Source organism: Sciurus carolinensis, chromosome 16, assembly GCF_902686445.1.
Source record: "Sciurus carolinensis chromosome 16, mSciCar1.2, whole genome shotgun sequence".
Taxonomy (NCBI): Eukaryota; Metazoa; Chordata; class Mammalia; order Rodentia; family Sciuridae; genus Sciurus; species Sciurus carolinensis.
In genome coordinates, this window is record NC_062228.1 from 3,462,724 (window position 1) to 3,478,136 (window position 15,413).

At 61.3% G+C, this 15,413-nt stretch overlaps 1 protein-coding gene across 3 annotated transcripts in view; it reads right to left on the reverse strand.

The window, feature by feature from the left end:
* Positions 1-1,806: 1,806 nt before the first annotated feature.
* The window catches only part of Crispld2 (cysteine rich secretory protein LCCL domain containing 2), a 52,468-nt gene continuing 38,861 nt past the window's right edge, over positions 1,807-15,413 (reverse strand). For all 3 annotated transcript variants that reach the window (XM_047528185.1, XM_047528187.1, XM_047528186.1), the window contains exons 14-15: positions 12,369-12,502; positions 1,807-3,218 (exon numbers count right to left, since the gene is read on the reverse strand). In XM_047528185.1, coding sequence (XP_047384141.1) covers positions 3,164-3,218; positions 12,369-12,502 — 189 coding nt within the window. In that variant the 3' untranslated portion in view covers positions 1,807-3,163. The remainder of the gene's footprint in view (positions 3,219-12,368; positions 12,503-15,413) is intronic.

Genomic DNA, 15,413 nt, shown 5'->3' on the forward strand with positions numbered 1-15,413 from the left:
CGGGGCCACATGAGCCACCGTGGTGCTGAGCAGAGCTTGACCCGTCCTCGGCCGCGGGGCTCCTGGCCAGTGAGACCAGCTGTGGTCCTGCCCCCATGCCTCCTGCGCACGGCTCAGCTCCTGGGCCCCGCCTGCAGCCAGGGGAACCTCCCGCGAGGTGGCGCCCCTGAGGCCCCCAGCTGGTAAGAGGCAGGGGACTCCCAGGCTGGCTCCCTGCTCGGAGGCCGCCTTGGAGTGTCCCCTGCTGGCGGGTGTCACCAGGTGCTGTGGCTCAGCCCTGAGAGGAATTCTGTCACCTTGTCCTGAGACACCTGGGCAGTTTTCAGTGCTGAAGGTTCTGGGGAGGGTGGCGACTGGCGGTGGGGTCCCGGGCTAGGAAGCCCCTCTCAGAGGCAGGAGGCAGGTGGCAGGTGGGCCACCTCTGGGCTGGGAAGAAGGTCTCTGCTCTGGGCCAGTTGTGCTCCCTCCAAACGCCGTGGAGCCCCGCCCCCAAGGTGACTGCATCTGGACGTGGGCCTTTAAGGGGGCAGCTAAGGTTAAATGGCTCGTAGGGCGGAACCCTCGTCCAACGTGACAAGGCCTCGTAAGGAGAGAGGAGAGCCCAGGGCGTGCACGCTGAGGAGGTGGCCCTCTGCAGACCCAGCCCCTGGGGACACCGCGACCCTGGACGCCAGCCTCCAGAACTGTGTAGGTAAACGGTGCTCGAGGTGCTGGCCTGTGGAATCTGACCGAGACCAAGACAAAGGACCATGAGCCGGTCACAGCGGGACCTGGGCACCACCGGGAGCCTTGGAGACGCAGCCGCAGGCCCTGCTGCGCTTTGGCAGATCACAGGCCCGGACGGGTCTCGGCTGGGCTCCATGACATCACTACAGCTCAGGGCACCCGGCCTCCGGGCAGCTGTCACCGGGAGCAGCCAAGGGACCGAGAGGACGTCGTAAAGGTGCATTTCACAGATCGTTCAGACTCGTCGTGGTCACGGGGACATCTTAGAAATCAACCAGTTTTATTGAAACAAAGCAACAACCAAGTGGCCCGTGTTCACGCAAAGCACAGAAAACACTTACAATGAACTCTGTACACAGGAAGTGGTAAAATACATCATTTTTCATAGAAAAAAGCACACACATCAACTGCGGGCTAGGTGAGCCTACAGATACTGTGGGGACCAGCCAGCCCAGACCCGCGTGGGCGGACGCAGACGGTCTGCAGCGCAGGAGCCGCTGACACCCTGGGCTGGGCACGTCTCTGAGCACGGCTGTGCTGAAGGCCCTGGGCGCTGCTGGCTGCAGTCAGAGGTGGTCCCCAGTCACAGGGGCGGAGCACTAGCGTCTTATTTCCATTTTCTGGGGGAAAAAATGGTTCCAGTTTCAAAATGGTCATGGGGAAGAAGCTGCCGGGCGTGGCTCTGGTGGGACCTTGGCCTCCTGTTGGAGGCTGGCAGAGGAGGCAGGAAGGAACCGCAGCTGTGTTCCTAAGCAATGGGGCCAACTCACACTGGACGCCTCGGCTCCCATGCCTGAATACCCCAGAGGTAAGCCAGCTGGACCCCCGGACCCTCCACTGATTCCACGACCCACGGAGGAGCCCTGACCCCCAGCGATCTCCCTGTCCCTGCAGCAGTGACCCGGCCACAGCCAGAGTGGGCAGGGGGCACCTTGCATGCTGAGGTCCCCAGTTGTCTGGTGGGATCTAGCCTCGCTACCCAGCAGGCTGAACAACTCCTCTCGCTGTGCTGCGTGGGGCGGGAGGGTTGGTACTTATGGGTCATGGCGGCCACAGCGCAGAGAGAGACAGCCTGCTGAGTTCCGCTCAGTCGAGCCAAGAGTTCAATTGCTTTTTACAAATTCTCTAAGTTTTTTTTTTTTAAAAAAGGCTTCAACCTTCAATTTCTGAATTAATTAGGGAACAGAGAAGGCACCACCCTGGGTGCCCAGGTAGAGCTCCATGGCCAGACTGGCTTAGCTCTCCTGCTTACTCTCTGCTTGTTCTTTTGCCTAAGCGAGGTTTTGCTGGAGAGGGATCGGATTTGAAACCAGGGCTCACCCAAGTGGAGTACTGGCTGGCCTTGGCTGGAGGTGGGACTCCGCCTTCGCTGAGGGACGCTGTTTACTAAAGGGTATTTCATTTCACCTGGGGTTTCTGGTCTGGTATATGAAGACCTTTTACAAGGGAGGGAGACCAGCGAGCACCATGCTCCCGGGGCCTCGGGACCTCTGGCAGGACGCACTCACAAAAACAGGAAAGGAGGTGCGTCCAGGCTGCCATATCTGCTGCTACACCGCCTGGCCGCCGGGTGACCACAGGCGGAGCCACTAACCTCGGCAAGGAAGGTGCCCAGGAACTTCCTCCCACTGCTCAAAAACGGGTCAGCGAAGCAGGGGCTGGCACATCGCACGGGCACTTAACAAGCGGCGCCCAGGCTGGGAGCCGAGGGGGCAGCCCTCAGACAGTGGGCCGTGAGCGAGAACCCCGAGGCCAGCGGGGTGGGCGTCAGGCTGCACGCGGGAAAGTCCTGGTTCATCAGTCCTCAATGAGACCAAAGTCACAGCGGGAAACAGACGGGCCACAGGGACGAAGCAGTGACGGACACAGGCGAACTCTGGAGCCGCTGAACTCTAGTCACCAGCACTGCCGAGCACTCGGCCACACGCACGCCCGGTGGGACCGCGGGCTCTGGCTGCCGCCTCTCGTTCAGCGCGTTTGTCTGACCAGCAAACACTAAACCCATGTTTTCTCCATTGGTACGGACGGACTGTGGCTGTTTATTTTTAAATAACTACTTTATACCCCACTTCCCGAGCTCTCCCTGGCCTGCCACGCCCCAGGCGCCTCCGTCTCTCTAAAGGGTTTGCATCCTCCCCCTCCACCCACAAAAGAACCTGTGGCCAGGAGCACCTTGGCAACTGTCCCCTTGGAGAGGGCAGAGGGCACCCAGGAGGAGGCCCCAGGCCTGGCCGCTGAGCAATGGCCCTGAGGATGCCCTTGCTCCAGGGGGCAGGGCTGGACTTCACCCTGGCCAAGGCCACGGAGGGTACGGCACTGAACACCACTCACAGGAGGCTCCCGACTCTGTGTCCCCACCCACCCACCCCAAATGACAGAATCAAAACCAAAGCAAAATCCCGAAGCCCTCCTGAGGACGCCCGTCTCGGTGCTGCGCTCACTGCCTGACTGCGAAGATCCGGAAGGCCTTCCCATCCCCGGGCGCGCTCAGGCTGCAAGAGAAGGAGAGGCTGTTACTGAGGGAGCAGGGCAGGCAGGAGCGCTGGGCCCTGTGGGCAGCCCCGCCGAGGGACGGAGACGCCCCCGCGGCCTGGGGTGAGTCAGGGACCTGGCAGGCACTGCTTCCTCTGCAGACGAGCCCAGTCTGAATCTAGGTCAGGGCTGGGAAGCGCCTTAGCCCAACGGGAGGCTCTGGCCCCACCTGCTGAGCTGCGCCCACCCTCCAGGACCACCACTTGGTGTTGGCCACACCTCCCACCAGATCATGGCCACCTGGAGGACAGGTTCTAGATGGGGCCAGAACACACAGGGCTCTGGAACACTGGGATCTCCACCTGGTACCCCTGGGCCTCCTTCCTCCTGGGGAGGGCTGTCCTAGGTCCCTGCTCCCCAGAGAAGAGACACAGGCACCAAGAAGTAATGCTGCCAACCCAAGGTCATACGGCCAACCCAAACTCTGAGGCCGGAGCTGCGCCCTGCAGCTGACCGGCTTTACGGCAGCACAGCGCACAGCGAGTCAGCTTGGGCAGTGCAGGGCTCGGCGGGTTTCAAAGACCAGACGGGTCCGGCACTCGCTGCACGATCGAGTTCAGATCGTTTCAGTTGCTCTGAGAGCCCCTCCTGTTGCCCCACGGCCCCTTCTGTGGGGCCGTGTGGTGGAGTCACACGGGGTTCTTTCACCTCTGCTTCTTCACACAGCGTGGCGCCAGGGTCTGCCTGCACGCTGCAGCAGGATCAGAACCCCACTCCTTTTATGGCCGAGGACGACTCCATTGCAGGGGGGCCACATCTTGGGGCCCATTCCTTAGCTGATGGACATCTGAACTTTTATTTTTTATTTTTTGGTACCAGGGATGAACCCAGGGGTGCTCTACCACTAAGCCGTATTTCCAGCTCCTTTAATTTTTTATTTTGAGACAGGGTCTCACTAAGTTGCTGAGGCTGGCTTTGAACTTGGGATCCTCCTGCCTCAGTCTCCTGAGTCGCTGGGATTACAGGCATGAGCCTCTGCACCCGGCTGGACATTTGGATTTCTTCCCCTTTCTGGCTGCTGTGCATAGTATGGCAAGGAGCATTTGTGCGTGACCTTCTCGGTGGATGACAGGCGTGCTCCTCTCTTTGGGGAATTCATGGACGAGCGGGGCTGCTGGCTCGTGAGTTTCTTAAAACCCCAGCGGACTGTGCAGCAGCTGCACCAGGTGCGTCCCCACCAGCGCTGGCTCCTGTCTGTCTGGTGGCCATGCTGGTGGGTGTGCGGTGGCCTCTCTTTGTGGTTTGAATTTGAGTTTTGCTAACGACCTTTCCGGTGTGGACTGATCAGCCGCCGGTGCACCCACGGGCGAAACCTCTCCTCGGTGGTTTCCAGCTCCCCCGGGCCCTTGCTGACACCAGGGGTCGGAGTTCATGCAGGGTGGTGTGCACACAGGAAGACCCTCGTCGGACGCAGTTGGCAAGAACGTCCCGTCTGTGTCCTGCCTGTCACGTTGTCAACGCTGCCTGTTAGAAAGGTTCAAAGGTTTAAATCGTGATGAGGTCCAGGTTGTCAACTTGGTGACTTGCAGATGATGTGACTGACATGAAACCTGAGGTCGCCACCAGCCTCGGGGCCACGAGGATGGGGACTGGCCTTCTAAGAGCTCTGTGCTCTCCAGCCCCGCTGTGGCCCTTCCTTTGGGCCACTGAGTCAGTTTTCCGCTCGGCGTGCGGGGGAGGCCCAGCTTCACCGTGGGCAGGCGCACGCGGCTGGTGCGGCTGGTGCCTTTTCTATAGCACAATTGAACCGGAGCAGGAGAGGCCTGGCTGCCCTGCCCCTGCTTCAGAGGCCCCGGTGCATTTGTGAACAATCTCGCGTTTCCTTGCCCATCTTCACCCCGCGTGCACGTGCGCGGCCGACCCGGACGCCCTGCCTGCTCTGGCGCCTGCTGCTTCCTGTGCTTTGGCACGCCGTCCTCTGTGCACGGAGAGCCGCCTGGGTCTGCTGCCCCGACACAGTGCTCTCTGGGCCACGGCCTCTCGGCCTGGACGCCGTCTGTGGTGTCCAGCTCTTGTTAATCACGAGCTTGGCGAACAAGGGCCTCCCTGTCCAGGGCACTTTTGGCGTCTTACGTGTGTCTTAAGGACAAGCCCCTGGCGTGGACTGCTGGGTCAGCGCAGGGTGCTGCCAAACGGCTCCCCGAGAGCCACAGAGCTGACAGCCCCGGGCAGGCTTGTGAGGCGGCCCTTCGGCCTGTGAGCAGCCAGCCCAGGACACCACCAGCACTGTCCTTGGCCAGGCAAGGGCCGGGAAGGGCATCCAGACAGCTGTAACTCGCACTTGCCTGATAACAATTGAATGTGAGCAGAAGATGAACGTCCCGGTCGTGACTGATGAGCAGCACAGTTTCCTCTGGGGCCCCGCTGGGGATGAGAGACCCAGACTGGCCTCGATGCCTGGACTCCACAGATGGCCGGGACTCTGGGGAGCCTCGTGGAGACCGAGTCCTCAAGACCAGCTGCTTGGAGTTCCTGGTTGTTTTTCTGTCTTCCTGGGCAGCGCCACGCTCCTGGCGACCCTGGGACGGAGCCTCGGAAGTGTGGGTCGGAAGGGAGTGCTTGGCAGGAGGGCTGAGAGCCAAGACGCGGCGGGCCTCGAGCTCACAGGGCCTCCGCGGCCAGCAGCTCCCCTTGTCGAGAGGCAGTGCCGGCGTGGGACGGCAGGCTGGGCCCTGGCTGCCCTGCTGGTTCCTGGGAATCTCAGACTTCACGGCTTCCTCGGGTCTGGGCTTCTCTGCCCAGTGAAGCGTCCTGGAGAGCCACCGGAGCCACCAGAACCACCAGCTGCCTGGTGCCTCCGCCTGCAGGACAGCCATGCTGGGAAAGCTGCCAGCGTCCCCCCAGTTCCCGGGGGGCCAGGGGTGCGTGGATGCGGCAGGGTTCTTATTCAGGCTGCCGTCCACTCCGAGGCCCACCTGGCCTGGACCCACCTGACGTCCCCTGAAACGCCCGATCACCTTGGAGGCAGAGTAGGGGGCAGTGCGCCCTCACACGGCCACCCAGGGCGTCTGGCGGGTCCCCTCCACGGCCCCAGGGAGGCATCTGGGCCTGGGCTGGCGGCCGAATGCTGTTTGGTGTGGGTGGGATGGCCATGCTCGATGGAAGGCCTGGTCTGATGGTCACGGCCTTCCTGCCCAGCCTGCCCCGTTGGCCAGCCCCCCGACTCTCTGGGTCACCTTCAGCACCCGGGTGCATCTGAGAGGAAGGCAAGCGGTACGGCTCGTTCAGGCAGAGGATGCCGCGCGGCCCTCGAGAGCTACTGACTGTTTCATAAAGGCGTTCGGACGCCTTCCACCCCTCTGGACTCGGCAGTTTGCCGGTCATTTAACCAGCAGTTACTGAGAACCTACTGAGTGCCAGGTGCTGCACTCAGTGCCAGGGAGGTAGGGTCGGCAGGACCGCCGGGTTCGTGCCGTCATGGAGCCCATGGTCTGGGGAGGGGAGAAAAGCAGCTAAATATGTGTAGCAAACAGTCCAGGGAGTCTGGGGGCGACAGCGGAGAGCAGCTGGGGGGCGGGGGGGCAACCGCAGTGGGAACGCTCAGGCAGGAGGAAGCGTCCCAGGAAGGCGACATGACCACATGACCAGGGGACCCAGCCCAGCTCAAACAGGAGCTGAGGGGGCCCAGAATTGGATTAGAGCAGGTGCCAAGGCCCTGGGGCAGGAATGGTCTCCATGTGTCCCAGGAGTAAGCGAAGGTGGTGAGCTGGAGGAGCAGCGGTCAGGCACCGCCAGAGACGTGGGCAGGGGCCGGAGCAGGTGTGGCCTCCCATGGTAAGGGGTGGACTTCGTTCCTCGTGCAGCAGAAAGCCATTAACGGGGTCACGCTGGAGGTGTGCACGTGACACAGGAGATGCTCAGAGGCTGGGCCTTTCCGCTAAAGGGGAGTTGGCTCAGGAGAGTGGCAGGAAGTGCTCGTGCTTGTGCAAGATGTTCTCTGTGGTTTGTTTATCACAGTAAAAGACAAACGACCTGTTGGTGGTCCATGCGCGGGATGCCGCTCACCACAGAGATGGCAGTCGGGCTTGGACCGCCAAGGGTGTGATCCCTCCCTGGAACAAGTGCTCGTGTGTAAACAGAAATCACAAAGGAAACACCAGAGTGTCCGTGGCGTTGTGCTGGGTGTGGGTGTCGAGCTGTCTGGGAGTCGGTGGGCCGGAGGCTGCGAAGCCCGGGGCCCCTGCAGAGAGCAGCCCGGACACTGGCTTCCTCCCCGCAGGGCCCAGTCCTACTCAGGGAAGAGCTGGCCCCTGGGCCCACGGCAGACTGCGAGAGGCGGAGGACAGCAGGTGCAGAGGGGTGTGGCTCTCCCAGGAGAGGTCTGGGCGTCCTGGAGGGGCCACTGCCCGTGGCCAGTGTGGAAGGGGAGAAGAGGACCGCCAGGCCTCCTGGGGAGCGATTTCTCTCATTATTAAGCAACGTCAGGGACAAGCCTGCAGGCACCCACACGTGGCCTGCACAAGCACAGCAGAGCCTGGCACATCCAACCCTGTTCTCCGAAAGTCTTGTGCCTCTGCTGATCAGAAACACAAGAGTCAGCAGAACGGCCACAGAGCCCGTTGGCGGGACCTTGGTGAACCTTTCTCTGAGCCTCAGTTTCCACGTCTGTAAACTGGGTTTGTTCATGAAAGTGCTCATCACTCCTCAGGGACGTGAACAGAGCCAGCTTCTCCAGAGGGCCTGGGACAGGGACTGGCATGGAGCAGGAGCTCAGCAGGTGGGAGCTGCACAGTCCCACACCCCGGGCCTGGACCTCATCCTGTCCAGGTGAGGACATGCCCACACGCAGCGAGGACCAACGAGTGAGCCTACAGTCACCTGCCCAGGGAGCCGCCGAGCTCTCAGCTCACACGTGGATGCACTGTTTTGAGGGAAAGGAAGTTTCAGAATGGCGTAGCTCACGAGCTCTGTTTTGATTTTTAGGTGTGCACGGCTCCAAAAGTTCAGGACAAGCTATAAACGAGCAGTTAACAGAGGCCGGGGGCTGCAGGGGACTCTGGTTTCTACTTTCCAGCCCGATTATTTAAATAACAGCACAGCTTTCCTGTATGATGAGTATTTGTAAAGACAGAAGCGTGTGCAGCGGCACCCAGGCGGCCTGGGCTCCCCCTGGGAGGGGTCTGGCAGGAGGAAGCAGGGTCCAGAGCCCAGAGCTCTGGACAGCTGGGCCAAGCCCAGCTCTGCCCTTGCCGGCCGGCTGCCCTTGGGCAAGTTGCTTAACCACTTTTCCTCCCTTTCCTTTCTTCTTTTTTTTGGGGGTGGGGGGCACCTGGGATTGATCTCAGGGGCACTCAACCACTGAGACACATCCTCAGCCCTGTTTTTTGGTATTTTTTATGTAGAGAAAGACAGGGTCTCACTGAGTTGCTTAGCTCCTGGCCTTTGCTGAGGCTGGCTTTGAACTTGCGATCCTCCTGCCTCAGCCTCACGAGCTGCTGGGGTTACAGGCATGCGCCTCTGTGCCTGGCCTTCCCTTTTCTTTCTAACAAGGTGTGGACAGTGACAGCCCAGCCTTCAGGGCCCCTGGGGATCGGATGCACTGCTGGGCGTAGACGGGGAGACTGGAGACCAGCTACCGAACGTGGGAGCCCATCGGACCCGGAACGGGGTCAGTGACTTTTGCCTCTCTCATCCCTAGAAGCAGATCTGAGTTGTCCGGTCCCTGAGATGCGCAGAGCGAGCCTGCCCACCAGTGATGGTGGCTGCTGAACCAAGGTGTGGACAGACCAGGTCTCCAGCCGCTACAGAGAAAGACGCCGACTCCTCACTGGCGAGTCCTCTCGGGATGGCAGATGGAGCTGATGGAGAGGCGAAGGGGACCACCTACCCGAGCTCTTCCCTGCTGCCGTGCTCGCCAGGGTCCCGAGGAACCGTGGAATCCAGCGTGTGGCTCGCAGTTCGCGCCTGTTGGCCCTGCACCGTGGACACCAGCCCTTTGAAGATGGGCGCTTCTGTCCCTTCTGTTCCCTGCTGTGTCCCCGGCCCCTGGCACAGAGGGGCTGCCCGCAATGTTGAGTGAATGCACTAGTCAGACCAAAGCCCCGCCGTGTACACCTCTGCACTCCGGGGACGTTTTAAAGACCGAGGGACTGGGAACGCCGTCACTGTTGCTGTGTTTCCCAATCTCCTGGGAAATCTGTCAAAACACGGTCCTGGTCTAAGAAAAGGCTCAGGTGACGTGCATCTGGAAGGCCAGCTTCTTCCCCAAGGAGACAAGGCCAGCAGGGTCCAGAGTCTCGGCCCCTCCAGATCCCTCTTCCGTCCTCTCCGAGAAGGTGGTTCCCCCACCGCACGGCGCCTTTCATAACTTCCAGGAAACCCTCTTCTCAAAGGACCATTGTGAAACCCACGCCCTGAAGCCAGCCAGCCTCGGCCTGCGAGCCAGTTCCTCTCGGGAGCACCTGCGGGCTTGTGTGCTTGATTGAAGGGTTCCGTAAATTTAAAATGCTATTTGTCACACTGGTCACAGCACATCCCACGCCCTATCTCCCTTGGGACCTGTGTGATCCTGCCAGGGTCTCAGCAGCCATCAGGGCCAAAGCCACCCTCTGGCTCCAAAATAGGTCCCCACATCCCAGGTGGGGATGGGCTGGGGAGGCCCCTGGGCCTCACTGCTCTGCAGGACAAGGGGGCCGAGGCCCCATCGACTCAGGGAAGGACAGGACATGGCCACAGAGGCATCTCTGCAGACCTCTCTGCTGGAGCCTAGTCACCAGGGTCCCTGGTCAGTACACTGGACTCGTTGAGCTCTCATCTCCCGCAGCATCCATCCCCGACGGTGATGCTGGGCCTGAGACGGGGCCTCACCTCGGTGCTGCCTGTCCCCCATGGGACACAGCCCCACGAGGCCGAGGCTCCCGGGAGGAGGTTGCCTGCGCAGACGAGCAGGTGCTGCCAGGGCGACGCGGGGCACCCGCCAGAGTCCGCGAGTCCTCTACTCCTGGTCCCGGGGGAAGGCACGCAGGCCGGGTCTCAGAGGGAGCCACCGCACCCCACGCGAGAGGACCCTGCGCCTCCAGGCTCCACACAGACCCCGGGCCGCGTCACGGCAGCAGGGCCCCCGGCCTGTGGCAGGCTTTCTCCGACTGTCTCAGGGTGACCACCTGACAGAGCAGGGCCAGGGACCAGGCCCAGGGAGCCCTGACCAAGGGGCCCGGTGGGCGAGGCGCAGAGCAGGGCCCCAGGTGCCCCTTGCCACGTGCCTCCAGCCTGGCACGTGTGGCCCGGGGCGCGTCTCTCCTGGGCTACAGGTTCCTGGGGCCCAGGCCTGGCCGGGTGCTCCAGAGCAGTGTGTGACGGATGCCAGCACCGGCTGGAGCCCAGGGTGCTTCTCTCTCGGCCTAGCCCAGCTCTTTCTTTCCAAAAACCGATTTATGTTGAGACAGGGTCTCACTGAGTGGCCCAGGCTGGTCTGGAGCTTGAGATCCTCCTGCCTCGGCCTCCCGTGGAGCTGGGATCACAGGTGTGGCCCCCATGCGGCGATGGAGGAGTCTCCGTGGTGAAACATCTGACTCACGGACCATCCCTGGAACTTGTGGGTAACTGGCTCTGGGACCTCGGGGGGCACCCTGACCTGAGGTTGCTCAAGCCCCTTACGTAGGATCCAGGTATCCCGGGCGCGCCCTCTGCCCGCTGTGGAGCGTCTGCACGTCACCTGGACGGCGGTGCAGCGCGCTGCTTGGGGAACAGTCTGCACACGTTCAGGGCGGACCGGCTTTCTGCTCTGATGTTTCTGCCCCGTGGTTGGTGGGATCCGTGGGCGTGGAGCCATGGAGACGGGGCTGTGGGCAGTGCTGACTCTATGCCAGGCACGTGGTCACCTTCACACGGTTCTTACAGCCCAGGGTGGGCCTCAGGTGTGTGTGACAGTCTGCTGGGCCATGCCAGGCAGGTGACCCAGGAATGCGCTTTCTGACACATTCAGCTGATCTGGAGGCCGCTGGTCTGCGGACCCCCCCAGGAGACCCGCAGCCTTGCTACACCCGTGGGGGCGAGGACAGGGAGGCACAGGAGAGCCAGTTAGCTTAACAGCCTCAGGTTCCAGCCACAGGACGCAGGACGGAGGCTGTAGGTTGGGGAGGAAGGAGCAGGGTCCCGACTCCGGGGAGCCTGCAGGAAATGACTCAGGTCTTGCTGTGTGGCAGCTTCGGCCACCCCCACAGGGGAAGGCCCTGGAGACCGCGGGGATGCGGCCTTACGGGGTACCCAGGTCGGGGGGAGGCCCGCTCTCCGGGACCACCTCCCTTCCCCTTCCGCAGGCCACACTTGGGGTCCTGGAGCAGCTGGTGGAGCTGTGCTCGGGTGGTGGCAGAGGGAACAACCCAGCCACCCCAACTCAGGAGGCTGTGTGCTCTTAACGGGGACACAAAGCGCTCAGTCAACGGGCGTCCTGGGACTCCTTTCCAGCGTGGCCAGGAAATTCCACCTCATCAGCTGCCTTGCTTCCCTCCGCTCACTCAGTGGAATTTCCCTTCCTTAAGCTTTGCCCAAACCCCACTGCGCAGGCGGAGCTGTGGACTCAGCACCCGGGCTGGCGGCAGAGTCACCGCACGCTCAGGCGGGCGGGCACTCAGAGGGCTCATTGCCAGAGCCCATCTCCCCTCCGGCCCTGGACAGGCCCGGCTCAAAGGGGCCAGCCGGCCGAGGAGGTCGGGACTGCCGTGGTTCGGCCTCACAGGGGAGGACAGGGAGGCCCAGAGACACAGAGGCGTGCCCGGCGCTGGGGAGGAGCAGGGCAGCCCGGGGCACAAGGCGCCCGCTGCGCTTACGAAACCACGCGCCGCGTTCCACGCAGGTTTCCACAACTGTTCCGTAACCACACTGATCCCATCTGTCCAGTGGGAACAGGGCAGACGGACGTGCGCACTCGGACAGAAGGCTCCACACCCACAGCTCTGTTCCCAGGTGACAGCGAGGGACAGGGTTTTGTTTTCCTTTGGCTTATCTGATGCTTCTAGATATTCTAGATATTCTGCAAAAACACGCATTGGAAATAGAAAAACAGATCTTGGGACAGGAAAGGAAGGGAGACAAAGAGTCGCTCACGGGGCTGTGTGCGGAATGAACGCGGCCCACCCACGCTCCGCTGCAAGCCCCGGAGCCCAGCCTACCTTTCCGACTGCACCCCGTTCCTGAGTGAGCCCGCAAAGGCCTTCTTCTTGTCCACAGGCATCACGTCCACGTACCCGCCGCTGTCGTCCCTGATGGCGCCGGCATGCACGGCCGTCCTACAGATGCTGGACGTCTGTGGGCACAGGGAGATGGGTCAGAGCCCAGCACGTCAGGGCCGAGCACCCTGTGGGTGGGACCAACATGGCCTGGAGGTGCGCCGCGCGACCTGGACTCCTCAGGGGTCTCTGTGGCCTGGCCTCATCCGTTCACTAGGGCAACAGGCTGGGGTGGTCAGTATGGAGGAACCGCCTAGCCCGGGAAAGGCCAGGTCCATGCCCAGTGCCACAGACGGCAAGGAAAGGAACACTGTTCCTCTGTGTGTTCAGCAGTGGGTTTCTGAGCCCTGTGAGGTGCCATCCCCAGCACGGGCGGATCCAGCAGGGAACAAAAGAAGACCCCACTTTCAAGGAGTTGAGAGAGGAGAGGGGTGAACACACGAGCTGTCACCTCAGCTATGAAGCACATAACCAGGTGCTGAGATCGGTGACGGGAGGAGGGGCTGCTCGGAACTGTGGTTGGGGAAGTTGGACGACATCTGCACAGAGCACCTTGGGGCACCCGGCAGGCGCCAGGCCAGCACAGGTGCAGGTGACCTCTGGTCGCACCTCACGGAGCAGGCAAGGCCACCGCTCAGGGCTCAGCTCCCTGGCGGCTCTGCCCTTCGGGGCCACTCAGCTCCCTCCCGCCACGCCTCTCCCCTGCCAGGCACCTGTGAAGGCCAGGGCTCCCCTCCTTCCTGGGCCTGATGTGCGCCAACACTGGACACTCACTACCTCCCCAAACCACGTCCGCCCCAGGCCCCACGGCTGAGCCCTGGTGGCCGCGTCCACCCCAGAGCTCCTGCCTCTGGGCAGCAGACCAGCACGGTAGCTCTCGGGAGCATCTGCAGAGGGGCCTGCCCTGAGCATCTCACAGCCCGGGCACCCGTGCCACCGGGGACCTGCCGGCAACGCAGAGGCTCTGGCTCCACTGGACCACCAGCCCAGGGGCTGCAGGGGCCTGGGATGTGGCCGTACGGCAACTTCCCAGGCAGCAAGGGGCAGTGGGGACGGCCGGGAGAACGAGGTGCAGGAGGCTGGCCCAGTGTCCCACACCGGGGAACATCTGTCCAGCTGGCTCACTGGGCCTGGACCCAGGCTCCGCTCTCTAGGCCACGCCCGGACGCCTCTGCCTGCTCCCACCACAAGGCCGGGGCGGCCAGGAGCGGCTCTTCTGGTGAACGGGCAGGACTGTGGGCACTATAAGGCCCTGGCAGGGCTGGGGCTGGCTCTCCCAAAATAAATCTCTTAGCTAAACAGACATTTCCAGAAGCCTCACTTCCCAGAATTCAGACTGACCTAGAAACCGAGGCCAGCAGAGAGCTTCTGTGACGGAGGATCCGCCCACCTTCTACCTCCCGTGCTCTCTCGGACTTTCTTGTCCTTAAGAGCTTTGTGGGTACCGACTCCCGGGCAGGAGCACCTTCATTTATTTATCCCTTCAACAAACGGAGCGGGGTGCCAGCCCCGTCGGGAGCCTGCAGCCTGAAGCTCAACCCGAGTGAACACGTCCAGACCACACTTGGGTTTCCAGCCACACCCTGTCACAGCCAGCATGACCGCGGCGCAGGTGAGCTCGGGCAGGCAGAGCAGGTGCGTCCTGCGTCTAGCCTGGGCCACGTGCTCGCTGTCATCTGGGGAAGGTTATCCGAGCCTTGTTTTCCCCTCTGTAAAATGGGGACAGATGGTGTTTCTAAGGGACCTAACACATAGCAGGTGTCGAATAAAAAGCAGTTTATGTTTCAGCCATCAACTTTCCCCTGCATTTTTCTATTCCTTTCTTTGCTTCATGTGTTTAGCTGTTAAGTTGTTTGATGTGTGCAGATTTGATTTCTTACCACTTCACAAACTGCACTTGCCCTGTGATGACACAGGAATCGCTTTGTCCAATTTGATGTACGTAAGTTTAAAATCCACTGTGTCAGCGGGTGACATGGCCACTCCTGCTTCTTTTGTTTGTATTTGGGTGAAACAGCTTTGCCCATCCATCTATTTTAAAATCATTTTAAAACCACTATCTCTGTCTCTTAATAGCAACACAGCATTTAGTATAACAATTGCTACACATTAACTGGTTCCTTGTTCCTAACTTTTAGAACTCCATTTTAGCTGAACAGATTTCAAGAAGGAAAAAAGCTGATTTAAAGAGGAAAGAGAAAAGAGGAGGGAGAAAAGCTTAGTCATGAAGGTTGCCTTGACCTTACAGAGCTAAGCAACCTCACATTTACAGGAATCTGGAACAATTGGAGGCAGATGGAGGCAGGACGGAGGCGGGGGCCGGGAGGGAGGGTGCCTCCACGAAGATCAGGAAAAGCTGAGTGAGATGTTAGCTGGAGACCAGCATCTGACCCAGTCATGGGATCCAGATCCAGAGGGCTCCCTGGACTACAAACCCAGCTCCGGACCATTCCACAGAGGGGTGAACAAATTGGCAAGGTCACACAGCCTGTTGGCAGGAGAGCTGGGACCATGTTCAGGTCTCTGGGTGGCCACGTCCCCAGCTCTGGGCGAGTTCTAGGGCATCCACTTGGGAGAAGTCAGGTCAGAGCTTCTGGCTGGAGTTAGGAGGGAGACGGAAGGAGCCTCCAAAGCAGGAATGGGGGTCACGAGCAAGCCTCGGGTGGGGACTGTGTTTTCAGCTAAGCGCGTGCAGAGCAGAAGGAAAAGCAGCAAGGGCGTGGACCGTTTCCGTGACAGCAGAAGAGGGAGGGATCATGAGACGCTGGGGACACAGAGCACACGAAGCCAGAAAACCCTCCGGGAGGGACGAATCCACGGGCCCGCCTGTGCCTCGGGGTGGGGCGGGGGGCACCTCCACAGACGTGGAGAAGGGGTGCTGCTTGCAGAAGCCACAGTCTAGATTTCACTGCAGGCACTGGGGTGAGGCGCTGGCTTCTGTACCCAGGCCGGGACTCCGAGGTCTTAGCAGGTCTCAGGAGGCCACAG